The 18,188-nt window shown below is 44.9% G+C and overlaps 1 protein-coding gene across 2 annotated transcripts in view; it reads left to right on the forward strand.

The window, feature by feature from the left end:
• The first annotated feature begins 10,676 nt into the window (after positions 1 to 10,676).
• Positions 10,677 to 18,188, forward strand: part of Top1 (DNA topoisomerase I) — a 90,074-nt gene continuing 82,562 nt past the window's right edge. For both annotated transcript variants that reach the window (XM_051143707.1, XM_051143708.1), the window contains exons 1-2: positions 10,677 to 10,899; positions 11,220 to 11,244. In XM_051143707.1, the coding sequence (XP_050999664.1) occupies positions 10,867 to 10,899; positions 11,220 to 11,244 (58 nt within the window). In that variant the 5' untranslated portion in view covers positions 10,677 to 10,866. The remainder of the gene's footprint in view (positions 10,900 to 11,219; positions 11,245 to 18,188) is intronic.

An 18,188-nucleotide genomic window follows, 5' to 3' on the forward strand; every position in this document is an offset into this window, starting at 1 on the left:
GGACAAAGAAAGCTGTCTCCTCCAAAAGAAAATTTCTCCTCTTTCTGTCCCAGAATCCCTGATATTAACTGGACTAGCGTTTGTTTGTTTGTTTGTTTGTTTTTGTTTTTGTTTTTTTGAGGAGGTTGGGCTGATCCCATAACCCCGAACTGGAAATCAGCAGACCCTCTTTCTTATTAGACATGAGTGTGTCAGTGTGTCTTGTCCATTATCATCATCAACAACACCAATACACACACACACACACACACACACACACACACACACACACACACACACACACACTTTCTTGGCCCCAGGCTGCTCCGGTTACTGCTGCTTTACATTCCTCCCTGTTTATAGTGAAACCTTCTGAACTACTTGTCTAAACTTGCTGCCTCTACTTCCTGCTCTGCTCCCAGGCCTTCCCAGTGACCTCATCTGCTTGAATTACTTCAGGTATTACTTCAGTGCTGTCAACTTCCAGTCCCTCTCCTGAGCTCAAAGCCTTGTGTCCCACTGCCTACTAGACATCATGACTCAGCTAAAACATTTTAAGTTTCGCTTTAAGCTCTGCATAGGCAGAGCTGAGTCCATCGTCTTTTCTCAAACCAAGTTGTGCTGGCTAATTTTTTTTTTTTTTTTTTTTTTTGAGACAGGGTTTGAGTTCCTGTCCTGACTTCATTCAGTGATAAACAGTGGTGTAGAAGTATAAGGCAAATAAACCTAAGTTGCTTCTGGTCATGGTGTTTCATCACAGCAATAGTAGCCCTAACTAAGCCACAGGCCAACTCCCAGTATTCCTTATTCCTGTGATTTGTACCTCCAACCGCATCCTTCACTCCTCCCCACCCCTTCCCAGAAATGCATCATCAGTCACTAGTGTCAACCCTAAGCCATGAATACCACCCACCATTGCCAATTTCTCTTCACCCTCAGGACTGTTTTGCTGACCTGGGCTGTCATTGTCGTTTGTAAATGAAGAGGGGGGTTTGTGTGCACATGTGTGTGAAAGGTGAGAGTCAGTGTCACGTGCCTGACTCAGTCACTACATGAGTGGTTTCTTTTTTGTTTTGGTTTTTTTTTTTTTTTTTGGATTGCTTGGTTGCTTGGTTTTGGTTTTGAGACAGGGTCTTTCCCTGAACCTGGAGCTTGCTGACTTTACTAGGTTGTCGGGTCACCAAGGGGATCATCCTGCCTCTACTTCCCCTGTACTTGGATTATAGGCGTGCACCTCTACACTCATCTTATTTTATATGGGTGCTGGGGATCAGCCTCAGCTTGTGCCACAGGAGTTTTACCACCTGAGCAGTCTCCTCAGGCCAACATCATTATTTTTGCTGACATGAAAACGACCGCCTTCCTAGGGACTAACAAACAAACCTCCAGGCTTGGCTGCTTCAGATTTGCGTTCTTACTATAGGTAATATTATCTGATTATGCGTCCCCACTGTTGGTGCTCATAGCTCCTTCCTGTTGTGGTGAAGACAAACTGCTAGTGCCTGAACCCAATTCAAAAGATTGTACATGAGTTGGGCCCTGCTCACTGAGCCAGCCTTGCAGCAGTCAACTTTTCTGTGCCAGTAATGAAACATGACAGACTGAATAGTAACCTTAGAAAGAAGGGGGCGGGGGCTGTGTGTAATAATATAAATGTATATGTAAAAATGAAGTATAATAAAAAGAAATTGAAAAAAAAAAAAAAAAGGAGGGCTTAGTTGGGTGGTGGAGGCACACGCCTTTAATCCAGCTTGCAGGAGGCAGAGGTGGGTGGATCTCTTGAGAGGCCAGCCTGGTCTTCGGATCAAGTTCCAGGACAAGCAAGGCTACACAGAGAAACCCTGCCTCAAAAAAACTAACTAACTAAATACATGTCAAAGATGATGAAATTTAACCCACTTGCCATCTCACAGCAAGTCTTTGGGAGCTCTCAAACCCTATCCAAATTCTAGGTCTTATTTCTCACAGCCTATCTTGATTCTCCACTCCTAGCCATGCTAAATAACCAGGAGCCCCCAAAGCTCACAACTTCCAAGTCTTTCCTACCAGGTCCCTTGGCCTCCAGTACTCACATCCCTCACACACCTTGTCTGGTTCACCCGCCTTTGTTTGTCTGTTTTGTTTTGTTTTTCTTTCTTTTTTTTTTTTTTAAAGATTTATTTATTTATTATGTGTACAGTAGTCTGTCTGCATGTACACCTGCAGGCCAGAAGAGGACATCAGATCATATTACAGATGGTTGTGGGCCACCATGTGGTTGCTGGGAATTGAACTCAGGACCTCCGGAAGAGCAGCCAGTGCTCTTAACCTCTGAGCCATCTCTCCAGGCCCTTGTTTTGTTTTTCAAGACAGGGTTTCTCTGTATAACAGCCCTGGATGTCCTGGACCTCGCTTTTTAGACCTCGAACTCACAGAGATCTGCTTGCCTCTGGCCCCCTCTGTGGCCCTCCCCAACCCCACCCATCCCCACTCCACCCTCTCCAGAGTGCTGGGATTAAAGGAGAGCATGTGCCACCACCACCTGGGCTCACTCACCTTTCAACCTGCTAACTTCTGTATCTATCTGCACGCCTGAGCACAGACGTCACTTTTGGATCAGGGCTCCTCTGAAGGACTTCACAGCAATCATACCGCATTCCGCCCCCCAGAATAACAAACACCCATTTCCTTTGTCTACCTTAGCCACCACATCTGTACCTCTTAAGAACAGGCATCTTGCTGCTTTAGTTCACACCTTCGTTTTGTTCTAGGTGTAGCGCTTGGCCCGTTGGTTTTTGCTTGTTTGTTGGTTTTTGTCTAGGATGAGGGGAAAGCTTAGTTAAGGGGCAGAATATAAGGAAAATCCAGGGAGGGAAAGGCATATAATTTTAGGATGTCTTGGTAGATTCCACAGAGGTAATAGCTACAAATGGGGTATGGGGAACTGGACCAAAGGGTTACAACTCCAGAGGATATAAAGTTTCGAGCTTGAGAACTGGGCAGGGCCAACAGAAGGGACAAAGAGGCTCAGGGAGAAAGCTGACCTCAGGGCCTGAGGGCTGTGGGAGTGTCACGCGGGCAGGAGAAAATGATAGAGGAATTACTATTTCAGAAGGAGTCAAGATTAGAGAGACACTTGTTCTGAGAGGCTATCTGTGGAAGTCAACTTAGGAGCTGTATAAAGCTGCCAAGAGGGAAATACGTAAAGAGAGGGGAAGGCTGAGGATAACATACGTTGGGAAGATGGCTTGGCTGCTAGAATGTTACCTCATAAGCCCAAGGGCCTGGGTGTGGATCCGCAGAGCCCACAGGAAGCAGGGGCTGGTGGTATTACCTTGACTAGCACAGCCTGGCTCTGCTTCCTATCTAAGCCACCGCCTTTCCAAATACCTCCCAGAAAGGTGAAGGGAACAGCGACCTGACGACAACTTGGGAAAACAAGGGAGAGATTCAGGGTCTGGGCTCAATAGTTTACTTAACTTACTTTACAGCCTTTGCCCATAAAACGAAGGAAGCACTAGAAACTACCCCCGCCCCCCAGTTATTAAGGAGGATTAAATAAGAAAAACTCTCAGAAACACTTAGCCCAGCAAAGAGCTCCAAGCAATTAATCAATCAACAGAAGATATTTTTTTTTTTTTTTTTTGTTTTGTCTTATTTGTTGTTATCAAGACAGTGGGTTTCATCATGTGGCCTTGGTTGGCCTGACACTTACAATGTAGACCAGGCTGGCCTAGAACTAATAAGAGATCCGCTTGCCTCTGCCTCCCAAATGCTGAGATTATAGGTGTATATCATGCCTGATTTCTGAAATACTGTTTTTTTGTTTTGTTTTGTTTTGTTTTGTTTTTTGTTTTTTTAACAAGGTCAGGGAGGGAACCAGGAAGAGGGGAGCAAGTAAAGTTAATGCTACAGGGACTTCTGTAGGAAAAGCTGTCCCTTGTAGTAGCAAGGCTCCTAGCATGGTCAGAGGAGGAGGGTAATATAGGACTTAAAAAGCTTATTTTTATTTTCGAGACAGTGTTTCTCTGTGTAGCCTTGGCTGTCCTGGACTTGCTTTGTAGACCCTGGCTTAGCTGTCATCACCTGGCTAAGTGAAGTTAACTTCTTTCCTTCTTCTGGAGGAGTCACACTGAGTCATCTTGGGGTTTCTTTAGCTCCCAGAATCTTTGGGTGTTTCTCTGGAACCTCATGCTTGTCTTTCTGATTCCCACTGCTTGCAGCTTCTCTAGACTGACTGACACGGCAGCAGGATGGTGACCCACCAAGTGGCACACATACCCTTTGAGGAGAGTGAGTCAAAGGTGCTGTCACATGGCCCCTGGGCTCCACTCTAGATGGGTCCAAATCTTACTGCACTGTCCTTTATAACGCACATCTCCATGCCCATCCCAGATAAGCTGCTGTGGTGTAAAGACCTTAGTAGGTCTCCTAGCTAACCTGCCCTTCTCCTCTGTCAGTTCCACCGAACCACTCACTGTTCACCCTCTGGTGCTCATGGTTTTCAGACATCAGTTAAACCTATCTCACTGTTGCACTGTTATGGGAAGGACCCTCCCACCTTCCCAGCCTCATTCTATCTCATAGCCTTACAGTTGCCTTTCTCCTTCATTGGGATCCAAAGCTATTTATGCTCATAATTTTCTGACTTTGTCATTTTTTTTCTTGCAACATCTTCACATTGTCAGACATTCCACCCCTCATCTTTCAGAAATGACATGCAACTGGATAATTTTTCTTCTTCTTCTTCTTCTTCTTCTTCTTCTTCTTCTTCTTCTTCTTCTTTTTTTTTTTTTTTTTTTTTTTTTTTTTTTGGTTTTTGAGACAGGGTTTCTCTATGTAGCCTTGGCTGTCCTGGACTCGCTTTGTAGACCAGGCTGGCCTCGAACTCACAGCGATCCGCCTGCCTCTGCCTCCCGAGTGCTGGGATTAAAGGCATGCGCCACCACGCCCGGCTGATTTTTCTTCTTCTTCTTCTTAATTTTGTCCCTCCAATTTTTTCTGGTGAGTTGTATGCGCCTCCATTCCAGAGTTCCCATAGTAGTTGGTAGTTTGTCACATCTTCCTTACTGTTCCTTGTATCTTGAGGTAACAGTTGAAGAATATGAATTTCTCATTATTAGATTAGGAGTTATTTTTTTCCAAAGGAAGCTTAGGTCTTGCTTGTATCTGTATTTACATGGCTTAGCGTAGGAGCCATCCACCTCATAGTATAAACTCTACGCCTATTCCTTAGGGAATAGTGCTTGAATGAATAAATATTCTTATCATAGCAGGGATAGCTTGGGGAAGGAAGACAACAGAGGGCATGGACCTGTAATCTCAGTACGTTATGAGGTTGAGGCAAGAGGATGGAGAAAGACAGTGGAAACACACAAGTGAATTCCCCTACACCCTGAGTCACATGGCAGGCTCCTAAATCCTAGCTACCTGAACTCCTCTCATTCTGCAATTCAAGGCTTGGATCTTTCCCATTAGCCTTTCTTTTTCTTCTTTTCTTTCTTTCTTTCTTTCCTTCTCTCTTCCTTTCTTTCTCTCTTTCTTTTCTGTTTTTGTTGTTGTTTTCTGAGACAGGATTTCTCTTGTGTAGTCTTGACTGTCCTGGATTCACTTTGTAGACCAGGCTGGCCTTGAACTCATAGAGATCCACCTGTCTCTGCCTCTAGAGTGCCACCATGCCCTGCAGCCTTTTCTTTTAATTTAACAATTTTCAAGCCCTGCTGAGCAGCTGTTGTAGTACCAGGAGGCAGCAGAACATTTCAGGTTGCTCCTGGGGTCAACAGCATGGAAAATTTCCATGGGTCACCAAGCAGGTTCTATTTTGAGAGTGTCTACATCTTAACAGGGCAGTGGATCTCTAGGCAGGGCATCGTGTCAAGGGGGGAACTGCTGGGAAACTGTTGTCAGAGACCTAGTAACTTCAAGACTAGACTAGCACCTCAGTATCATACTTTCAGGAGAGCTAGGTATGGTGATGCGTGACCGTAGTAAAGCCAGCATTTAGGAGATTTAGGGCACAGGATCAGGAGTTCAAGGCTAGCCTCAGCTATATAGTGAGTTCAAGCCCAACCTGAGCTGTATGAGACCCTATTCAAAAAGTTAAAAAGCAAATACAAACAAATACATTAAAAAAAATAAATGTCAGGAGGGGTATCTGGGTCTTGAAACATGAAGATCACATGTTGGAGCAAAAGCGCAGCCGAGGCCTTGAGAATTCCTTGACTTGAGATTAGATGGAGGTTGAGTATCCGCCACATGATCCACCCCAGCTTACTGAAGCAAAAGGACCAATGTATTTCAGGGTACCACAAAGGCATCACACATCATAGTGAAGTAGAACCCACAGACCTTCACCAGGCTCTGCTCTGTGCCTATTAGCACTTTCTTGCCCCCTCTCTTGAACCTCTCCCAGCTTCCTCCAGCCTTGACAAAACGTACTATTACTTAACTTAACATGCTATAGGATCTATTAGCAAGAAGAGTGACCGAATTGAATTTAGAATTGAGACTGTGAAAGAGGAACCACAGTGCATTTGAGGCTGTGTATATGGTCCCTCCAGAACCTTGCGAGTCTGGAGGAATGACCCTGGACAGCAGATGTTCAGGCACCTTGACAAGTGTTTAATTTTGGGTTTTGGGGTTTTTTTGTTTGTTTGTTTTTTCAAGACAGGGTTTCTCTGTGTAGCCTTGACTGTCCTGGACTCACTTTGTAGACCAGGCTGGCCTCGAACTCACAGTGAACCACCTGTCTCTGCCTCCCGAGTGCTGGGATTAAAGGTGTGCACCACCACCGCCCGGGCCACAAGTGTTTAATTTTGGAAGACAGCAATTGGGCCAGGTTTAGTGTAACCCACCCAAGAAGCAAACAGATGTGGGCTGAATCTTGAGCAGTTTCGTAGCTCTGGTGTCCTGAGTCCACTCATTCCAAAGACCGAAGTCTCATGCAGCAGGCAGGAGGCAAGAGGAAAGGGGGGGGGGGGAGGGGGGAAAATGAAGAAAGAAAGAAGTGAGGGGGGAAAAAAAGGATTTCTAGACTTAAAGATATTTTGGATAGGCAGTATTGGCATGTGCCTTTGATCTCAACACTTGCGAGACAGAGGATGTAAGTATCTGAGTTTGAGGCCAGTCTGGTCTACAGACAATCTCAAAAATTCAAAACCAAAGGGGGGAGGTAGGAAAAGAAGAAAAAAGAAAAGAAAGAAAGAAGTCTTACAGAGGTGGCACATGCCTCTAATTCCAGTATTTGGAGGCAGAGGCAGGTGGATCTTTGTGAATTCCAGGCCAGCATAGTCTACAGAGTGAGTTCTGGGACACCCAAGGCTACATAGAGAAACCCTGTCTTGAAAAAAGAAAGGAAGGAAGGAAGGAAGGAAGGAAGGAAAGAAGGCTGCCCTTTCAGAGGACCAGGGTTCAATTTCCAGCACCCACATGACAGTTCACAACTATAATTCCAGTTCCAGAGGATCTGGCACCCCTCACACAGACATACATGCCATGTAAAAAAATAAATAATTAATTAAAAAGGTGTTTTGGAGACACTGCTCACCACGGCTCTTTTAAGAATCATACAGGTATCACCATACTGAAGACTCTAAATAGGACTCTGAGAAAAGCTCTAACTTTAAATCACAATGGTGCATGCATTTGTGAGTGGAGTGCTCTTTTTTGCGTAACATCTACAAATCATCCACCTTTCACAAGTCATACTCTGGAAATAAGCCCACGTCATCAGTTTTCATCTGCTAGTTATTTTTATGAAGGCTGAGGTGGTCCTTCAGTGAACAGTCTTGAGTTAAAGCAGTATTTTCCAAACCTCATATATTTGCCTTTGACCTTTCCGGAGTATGTCTTATATTCCCTCTCTGTACTATTCCTGGATTTTTTTTATTTTTTAAATAAAGACAGTCTTATTATGTAGCCCCGGTTGGCCTGAGACTCACTATGCTAGGTTGACCTCAAACTCACAAAGATGTCCTTGTCCTTGTCTCTCTGCCTGTGGAGTAGTGAGTTAATTAAAGTTGTGGGCCACCACACCCAGCTGGATATTTTTATTTAAAATTAATCACCCAAGTTTTTTTTTTTTAATCTTTAACCTAAACAATTACTACAATGGGCTTCATGTGGTAGTTAAGTTTTTGCTCATGCACTTTGAAATAGATATACAGCAGTAAAAATGCAAAAGTTCGTCTGTGCAGGACCAAAAGTCCTTTCAAGTGCTATGCCCATGTGTGTGAGATCATTGTTTGGAGAAGAGAGAGGCCATGTGGACATTGCTAGCCAAACATAGAGGCAGAGGCGTTTAGTCGCTTGCTAGATGATGGGTAGCCATGACTGAGTCTAGTGTACCACCCTTGAGATACAGCATGCTGGGGCCTGGAGTCTGTATCCAGTCTAGCTGGTCTTCCTGGGAGTGACCTGGAAAGCAAATGAAAATTATCCCAAGGGATTAGCACTAGGGCTGGAGGGAAAAGCAGAGGAAGATAGCACTATTTCTCTCTCTCTCTCTCTCTCTCTCTCTCTCTCTCTCTCTCTCTCTCATATTTGTTGTTTTTTGTTTTTTTTTCCTGGGATAGATTTTCACTATGCAGCCCTGGCTGTCCTGCAATAGTCTATAGACCAGGCTGACTTTGAACTCATAGAAATCCTCCTGCCTCTACCTCCAGAGTGCTGGGATTAAAGGCATTCAAGGCGATCGCCACCACTGTCTGGCTGCACCATTTTTCTTGAAGGCTGAATTACTGCAGCCTAACTGCAGTCAACAGGTGGGAGCCAGAAGCCTCCCCTGCTGGCCTGGGATTGCTTTTGACCCAGGAAGGCTACAAGGACAGATACTAAGCCAGGCAAAACCAGCTCTGGCATATGGTTGCAAAGAAAGAGCACCGGAGTAGGGCAGACCTGAGTTCTAATAAACCCTGGAGGATACACATTGTCTACTTGCCCTCAAATAAGGTCTTTTTTGTGTGTTTGGGATAGTCTATTAAACACAATTATCACCATTGTCCAGATGAAGGAATTGGGACTCGGAGTAGTTAAACAATTTGTCCAAGGAAAGCAGAATTCAAAATCAGGTTGGGTTGACTACTTCCACAGCTGGACTTTTAGTCACTGCATTGCTTTGCTTGCATTCGCTAATTAACTAGGACCTCTTCTGTCAGAGGATCTCTTGCTGAGTCCTGGAGACTTAAGCGCTAAACGAGATAGACAAGTCTGACTTTGCACTGACTTTGCATTATATAGAGGAGACAGACAGGAAGTCACTAGCTCCCCTATGAGTAATTTAACGATCCGGATAACTGTTATAAAGAAGAGAAACATGGCAGGCGTGGTGGTGCACGCCTTTAATCCCAAGGATGAGGCAGGCAGGCAGGCGGATCTCCGGAAGTTCCAGGCCAGCCTGGTCTACAGAGAGTTAAGAGGGCAGCCAGGGCTGTTACACAAAGAAACCCTGTCTCAAAAACAAAACAAATCAGAACCCCGAATGAACCAATGAACGAATAAACGAGAGACACTTTATGAGAGGCACAAGTGATCTGCATGCGGAAAAGGTGGGGGGAGGGGTGTGGGGGTGGGGGTTGAGTTTTGAAGTATTCACAAGAATTAACCCTAAGTGTTTACCACTCGGTGAGTTTACACACATCTTCCAATTTTTATTGGTATTTTGCTGTGCTGGGGATTGAGCCAGGGTGTAGATGAGTTGAGGCCAGGACGTGTTAGTGAGGCATCCAAGTGTTGATGTTACTAGGGTGACTGCAAGTCACTTATCCCTGTGACAGCTTGGTAAGGGGAGGAGGTCCACACCTAGGCCTGTGAGGATTCAGGACAAACTTTAGAGTCTGCTGCTCCCTAAAGGGTAGCTCTCTCCTTACCTCTCTTCCAATAGCATGCTTGGTGTACAGCCCTGGATAGAACCAGGATCCATTTATCTGAGGGTCCAATTCCCTTTGGTCTGGAGCATCAACCCTCTCACATCAGCATAATTTCTGGCTCACAGTAGATGCTCAGTAAATATTTGTAGACAGAACGAATGCAGTAGGGTACCTGTGAGCCAGGGCTACATGTATGAGTCTGTAAACTGGAGCTAAACCTGATTGGAAAATTAAAACAATTTTTAAAAAAAAGTGTGTGAAGGAATCTACAAGTCTGAGGTCTGGACAAAGGCTGGGAGGAGACTCCAGCTAACCGTCTTAGGGCCGCTGGTGAACTAAGATCCTGGCAGCCAAGGTCTGCACGGATCAAACTTCTCTGGCTCCAGAGATGCAGACGCTAGGAGACTCGGACCCAGCCCAGCTCAGCTGGGTCCCGCCGTGGCCTTCAAAGGCCTACCACGTGGCCGCGCCGCTGTCCCGGGGCTGAGAGGCGGTGTCCGCCGCGCTGCGCCTGCGCACTGCCTTAGACACCGGCGTACCGCCTCCCGAGAACGAGAGCCGGGAGCTAGGCGGAACGCAGGGGGTGGGCGGAGTCAAGCCCGTATGCAAATGAAGGGCGGGACTTGCCAGGCAAAACCGGCTCTGCCTTGGAGACCTCGCAGAGACCCGCCGCAACCCTCAGCCTTGTTTCCACGAGCTCTGACGTCGCCGACGTCCCATTTAAAAGCGGCCGCGCAGGCGCAGTGAGGGGAAATGCGAACTTAGGCTGTTACACAACCGCTGGGGTCTGTGCTCGCCGCTCGCCCGCCCGCCGGCCCGCCCGGCAGTCTGTCAGCGTCGCCGTCGCTGCCGCCGTCGCCGTCGCCGCCGCCTCCTCCTCCTCCTCCGCTGTCCCGGGAGTCTCGGGCCCGTGGCTGTCGCCGCCGTCTACTCGTGCCTCTCGGGAGCTCCGTCCGCCTGCTCAGGCCGCTCCGACCGTCCGTCCGCGTCTCTTCCCCGGCGCTGTCTTTGAGACCGCAGCAGCGCTCTCCCGCCGGCCGACATGAGCGGGGACCATCTCCACAACGACTCCCAGGTGCGACCCGCCGGCGCCCCCCACCCCGGCCTCGCCGCCAGCCGCAGGGCTCCCGGCCCCAGCCCCGGCCGCCGCCGCCTTGACAGGCCCGGGTCCGCGGCGAGGGGCGGCCGGCTGGAGCCGCTTGGATGGCCCGACCCCGGACGGAGCCGTCAAGTTGGAGTTGGGGCGGGGGGTGGCAGGCCTGGGGAGGCCGTTCAAGGGGGCTCTGGGTTGCGGGGCGCCGGGTGGGCCTGGCCCCCTGGCCGCGCGCTCTCCGCCCGCAGCCCCCGGGGCTTCATGTGCCGGTTGTTTCATCTTCCCTCCTTTTCTTTCCACAGATCGAAGCGGATTTCCGATTGAATGGTGAGTGTGTCCCCCCTTCCGCCCCCGCCCCACCCCGAGTGTCCCCCAACACGCCGCTGGCTGCCTCCCCCACGCCGGGCCGGAGCCGGGCAGAGGACAGACATGGCGTCCCAGAGACTAAGTCCCGGTTCCTCGCTCACCGGCCCCATTGTTCCCATCGGGCCGCCTCTGGACCCCCTTTCCCGGGGTCCCAGCGCCCCCAGATCACGGCCTTCCCCAGAGGGGGCAACGGAGACCCCGTGTCGCCCGTCGCTGAGTCTCGGGCGGCCTTTCTCCGCCGGGATTCTTCCCGGGAAAGTCGCCTTGTCGACGGTCGGGACTTAGTCTCTGCGCCATTTTCTTTTTCTCTCTCCTCTCCTTTCTGTGCCTGTGTCTTTTCTCTCCCTCCCTCGGCTCCTTCCTTGAGCTGCCCAGAAAGAGCTTTCTGCAGAGCAGAGCCATATAAATCACAGACCTCACCCGAGAAGGAAGGCTCAGAGACTGAATTACTTTAAAAAAAAAAAAAATAATAGAACTTTATATTGGAAGTTATTCCACCTTCTGCTTCATGTTTGCTTGCCTTTTTTCTGCTTCCAGAATGAAAGATTCCCTTAGGCAGCTGCTGGAATTTTGTGTTTTTGCCCCCCCCCCCATTTTTTAATGGTGAGATGTTAATGATAGCAATTATGGTTCTGAAAACTAAAGCCACCTTTTGTGGAGTTCTTTGTATTTGGGGATTGTTTTCCCAAGTTGTGTTCTTTGCAAAGATAACTTCTCCTTTAAAAAGTTTTCAAGTTGTCTGTGTGTCACCTAGTGTGAGTGTTGGACTTGACCATATTGATTTTCTTTAAAAATTTTTTTTTAAAAAGTATTAGTGATAGATTTTTGTATTGTGGGTAGGGTTCCTAAGGCAGTTTGTTTTAGAGACACAGTTTAGTGTCCTGAGAATAGACTGCCTAGTTGCTCATTTGGACATGGTATGCTTCTGGCCTTTTCTTTGGGGCTATAGGGAGGTTTTTTTTTTTTTTTTTTTTTTTTTTTTAAGAAGACTTTATTGAAACAAAGAGTGGCCAGCCCCGACTCCTGTCTTCCTGTTCATTCTTCTCAGAAGCTGTTGTTTTTCAGGAATCAAGCATTAACTAGCTTTCCCCCACATCCTTATGCTTTTTTGAGCCCTTTACAGTCATTTGTTTTAAAATATTTCCACTAAAGTTACCCAGGGAAGAATATGTTGGTGTGTGTCTCCTTCTCACCACCCCTGTAAGAAGCTCACACTTATGGACTTTGCAGCAATCCTATTGTGGTATACTGGAAATTCCCATTAACTTTGATGGTTGATGATCCTGTTCAATTGAGTTTGGGTTCTGGGGAATTGAGTCAATGGTAGAAGCCACAGAGCCCATGGTATTGGCCTGCCCAACTAAAAGCAGTCATAGGTTTATATTTTGAAGTAGGACATCCAAAGAGAGATGGCACTTAGTCAGGAGAGAATCTAGGCAAAACAGCCTTGCTTGAGCACTTCATATTTCCCAGATAATGTGCTTAGTGCTAGAATTGAAACTGTGACCACATCTCTGTCTTGCTCTCAACTCAGCCTGTTGGGGAGTCATATTAGTTAATTACCAGGTAGGTGTTGGAGTGTATGTGTACCCAAAATGCTTTAAGAACATAAAGGGCTTAATTTTATCTGGAGGTGGGGAAATTTCTCAGAGGAGACTGTGTGTTGTATAAGACTAGGTGCTGAGAATTGTCAGGGGTGGATTGTGTCTTAGGAGTCTTTGTCCATCCTGTTTGGCTTTTGGAGGAGGGAGCTGAGGCCTCTTCAATTTAGAAAGCCGTCAAGTACGGACAAACCTCTTTGGGAAGAGGGCAAAGAGGATGTGGTGGGTGCGAACGTAAGAAGTGGCTTTCAGCTCAGCAGGAAGGTAGGGATTTAATATCAAAGTTATTCGCTTTTTAATTGGGCCTAGTAAGAGATACATTACAATGAAACAAAATTGAGCCTTTTTCCTCACGTTTAACTTTCATTGTTCTCATCTAGATAATATAAAGGAGCTATTGAATATGTGCATGATTATGAGCTGGGTATGTTACCTGTGCATTTTTATAGAGAGTGAGTTAAACGGCCTGTGTTAACTTTCAAGATACATTTATATTTTCAAACAATGATATTTAGTATTTATTGAGCACTTAACTGTCAAGCTTGAATGCAACTCTTTTTCTTGGATCATCTAATTTATTCTTTGGGGGGGACCCTGTTATCTCCATCTGATAGATGACTAAACTGAGTTCACACTAAAGCCATGAACCTAGCCTCCATGTATGTAGTAGGGATGATATTGTTATGAAGTTTACTGTTAGGTATAGAACAGTTAAAAGGAGAAAGAGAAGTATTGATGGCATGCCACTTACTTTTTACCAAAATATTGAAGAGAAAAGCCCCTGGGTGTACCTACTGCCCTAAGGTTCTGACGCTGTAGTGATCGCCTTTGTGGGTATTGTCTAGATTTAGTGTCAGTAACTGCTTGCTCTATCAAGTAATACACTTTTACTAGTGATTAATCAAATAAATATGAAAAGACAACTTTAAAAAAAAAACTAGTTTTTAATACCCTGGCTTCTTAATTGATCCTTACAGTGAGAGGATATTTACTTAAACACTACATTAAGTGAGCCTGAACAATTATACACATTAGTTGCAAGTTCACTGGGTAAAACCACATTATCCCTCATTTTGCTTGCCTGAATGCTATGTAAAAGATCCCCCCCCCACTGTGAAGCTCATTTTTTTTTTTTTTATAGTGCTTACATTTTGTGTGAAATTTAGGCCATTCTGGGCCATACTCAACTGCTGTGAAAATGTTATTTGTGTAGTATATTTGTATTTAAGATATCAGCAATGAGCTAGGAGCACAGCCCGTACTTCAGACTTCCTTTTCACCTGAATGAAATAGACTCCCTTTGTCAGTAGCACTAACCATAGTGAGGCTGAGTCATTATTACAGTGTTGCGCAGGACGCCTCGATGTGCCGTTGATAACATCAGCTTAAGGTGCTGTTTCAAGAACCTGAAGAAGTTTTTGGAGTTACAGAGATCCCTCCTCTCCCCCGAAGCAAAGTAGAATACTTTGGTGACACGTGTGCACTCTGGGTAGGCTTAGTGGATGAGGAGAATTGATTTGATTCTAATAGCTGTGCTTTTGTGTTGGATTTGAGTTGGGACAGGCAATGAGAAGGCTCTGAGAATGTGCATCACATTTTAAAGCTGGAAACTGGTCGTCTCCAAATGAAATCTAGAAATCTTCAGATTCAGTCTGGACGCATTTTTACTCTTTAGCCAGACTATTTGATGGCCTTTTGAAATTAGTAAGCTGCTGGTATCTTGGAGCATATCAGATCTCACAGACAAATTTCAGCCTGAGTATTTCTGGTAAAACAAGAAAATCTACGAGTTACTAAAAAAAAAAAAAAAAAAAAATTAGCCCCCCCCCCCCCACAAACTAAAGGTTTAAAAGAAAAAAACTGGGTAATGTTTGTAACCCTTTAACTTCTTTTCTTTGGTAAGTAGGTGGTGCAAAATGGAAACTCACAACCCAGAGTTGGTCCCTAAAACTTAAAGCACAGGGCCAGGAAAGTCGAGTCTTTCTCCTGTCAGCATAAAAACCATTGATTTTGAAAGTTTGAAAAATCCTGATTTACTCTGGGTATAGTGAAATAGCTACTTGTATGAGTGGCAGGGATTGTTTTGTTTTGTTTTTTGAGACAGGGTTTCTCTGTGTGACAGTGGCTATCCTGGATACCTTTCATAGACCAGGTTGACCTCTGCCTAGGTCAGTGCAGGGATTAAAGGTGTGTGCCGTTGCACCCCGCTGAGTGACAGGGATTTTTTATAGGTGTGTGTGTGTGTGTGTGTGTGTGTGTGTGTGTGTCACACACACACACACACACACACCAAAGTTAGGCTGTAAGATTTTTGTTTGTTTGCAATATGTCTGCATTTTCAATCTGTACATGTTAGGAAAATTATGTATATATATGTATTTTATAGCAACAGTTATCTTACGTTGATTGTGGCATGGGAAATGATTATTTTGTCAAAGACCACATTATTCTGAAATTCTATTCTTCATATTAATTGGGCATGAGTGCATAATATGCATTACAGATCTTCAGTAACTTTTGACATTTCTGATGCCAAGTTAACTGACTTTCTTCAAACCAGTCATTTCCCCAGAAGTGTGTTGTGTGAGGGATAACATCTTTCTCCTATGAGACTATGATGGACTTGGACTGTTCTAGGTTCACTTTGAAATGGAGTCCAAGTGTAATTACTTTGAATGTAGGTGTAATTTACCTTGAGACTATAAACACTGGTAATAACTATTTGGTGTCAAACCTAGAAGTCTTTGTTGTTTTTATTTTGTTTTTTTAATTTTTTTAGAAAAAGAAGAAAATAGCTTGAAGGAATAGTAAAACAATCTATTTGTTGGCATTTAGAAGTGGATGTCCTTGAATGAAACTTTGTGTCTTGTGGTTTATCTGATTCCTTGATTACTTTTAATCTACCAACTTTGCAAATCTAAGGCATTTGAACAATTGAGAATTCACCCCGCCTCCACCCGCCTCAAGACAGGGTTTCTCTGTGTAGCCTTAACTGTTCTGGACTCACTTTGTAGACCAGGCTGGCCTCGAATTCAGATTGCCTCAAACAGATGCGACTGCCTCTGCCTTCCTAAGTGCTGGGGTCACAGGTGCATGCCACTGTATCTGGCAAGAATTTACCTTAAGATGTCAAGTTTAGAGGTTTCAGACTTAAGAGTCAATGGAGTATTGTGTTTAAGGGAAGACTTCAGATTATGTTTACCTTAAGTAGGAAAGCAGGTGTTGTCTCTTATTTTCATTTTTTGTAAGTCTGAAGTTTGAGAATCACCTTTATATTTCTGTGGCTTCAGGGCAATAGCTGAAATAAGGGATTTTAACACTGAAGACACTAATTTGGAAGAATTAGCTTTTTTTCCCCTCCCAACTCTACTCTTCTACTTCCTCTTGACAGTCTCTGTGCGGGTAGTGTGCTGTGCCGACAGTGTGGGCCTTGACTGTCTCTGTGCGGGTAGTGTGCTGTGCTGACAGTGTGGGCCTTGACTGTCTCTGTGCGGGTAGTGTGCTGTGCTGACAGTGTGGGCCTTGACTGTCTCTGTGCAGGTAGTGTGCTGTGCCGACAGTGTGGGCCTTGACACTCAGAAGGGAATGATAAAGAAGGGTGGAGAGAAGCACACACACAAACATTTAAAGCAGAAACCCATTTAGATACTAGAGTGTTTTGGTAGTGTTAGAGGAAATGTCTCATAGTTTGTAAGTAGGTATTATTTAACATGGCATCTGTTCCGTTTGTTAAGAAATATCCTAAATACATGCTTTCAAACAGGTGTCACTGTTATTTGTGGTAATAATATTTCTGGGGTACATACAGATTAAAATAATTACTTAGATTTCCCATAGCAAATTTTGAGTTAATTGTCTGTTACTTCCCATCTCGAAATTTTGGTGAAGAGGCAACTTTAGTTTTTATTTCTTTTTGGTAGGTACTCGTTTTTATTTATTTATTTATTTTTGTTTGTTTGTTTTCTTTCTTTCTTTCTTTCTTTCTCCCCCCCCCCCCAAGATAGGGTTTCTCTGTGTAGCTCTGGTTGTCCTGTACTCATTTTTAATTTGTTGTCTTGTTTTTTAGAATAATCACGTTTCTACCATTTTTTCACCTCTTCATACCATCTTGAAACTTTTAAGAGATATTTTTGAATTCTTTTTTAAAATCTCTTTTCTTTAAAGATTTATTTATTTATACATATGAGTACTCAACTTGTATTTATGTTTGCATCACAGAAGAGGGCATCAGATTCCATTATAGATGGTTGTGAGCCACCATCTGGTTGCTGGGAATTGAACTCAGGACCTCTGAAAGAGCAGCTAGTGTTCTTAACCACTAGCCTGATATTTTTTAATTCTAACAGCTTCCTGTTTTGTTTTGTTTTTATAATATTTGTTTTGTGTGTGTACTTGCGTTTTTGAGTGGGATTTGTGTGTGTGTCTTTAAAGCCACAGTGACATGTCGTCAAAGGACAATTTGCCAGAATCAGTTCTTCCACCTTGTGGGCACAGGCCTTTGCCATCTGAGCCATCATAGCCCCCAGTTTTGTTTGCTTGAGACAGTACTATCTACATATCTCTGGCTGTCGTGGAACTCACTCTGTAGAACAGGCTGCCTCCAAACTCATATATTTGTCTGTGCCTTCCAAGTGCTGAGATTAAAAGTATGCACCACTACGCTCTGTGAGATGTCTTATCTTTTAAGAGCAAGAACTAGGCAACCCTTGCTTCCCGCATGTCAAGGTCTTCTGAGCCAGTTTTAGCAACAGGGACAGTACACCTCTTCATGCAAACTTTATCTCTAGACTGACTCCTATGGTCTTCAGTTAGAATAGCTCTGTGCTCAGAGATCTAGCCGCCTCTCTCAGATATAAGGGCTTAAGCCTGATGGCTCAGAGTACCACATGGTGCTGGTGGCTGCTCCTTCTTTTGCTCTCCCAAATTTCATTTCTCTGTGTCTGCTCATTCACTCCCTTTCGCCCCTAGTATGCTTTGGAGAGAAACAGACCCTGCCCCTCATAAGGTGCTCCTGTGCTGCGTACCATAACCATTACACCTTCTCTGCTACTCTGCCTCCTATACACAACTGAGTGGTCTTGTAGTCTTCATTCCAGGGTATCTTCTGTCTAATAAAAAATGGCAGTCAATACAGCGCAGAGTAGAGCACTAGCCCTAGGATGTGCAAGGCTCCAGGTTTAGTCTCCAGTACTACAAAAAACAAAAAACAACCCCTTAATTGAAGCTTATATTATAGAATTTGTAGTAGAGTGCATATTATTAGTTATATGAGAGGATAGGTGTTTTGGGGACAGACATTTCCAC

Source organism: Acomys russatus, chromosome 4 (assembly GCF_903995435.1).
Source record: "Acomys russatus chromosome 4, mAcoRus1.1, whole genome shotgun sequence".
In the NCBI taxonomy this organism is placed as follows: Eukaryota; Metazoa; Chordata; class Mammalia; order Rodentia; family Muridae; genus Acomys; species Acomys russatus.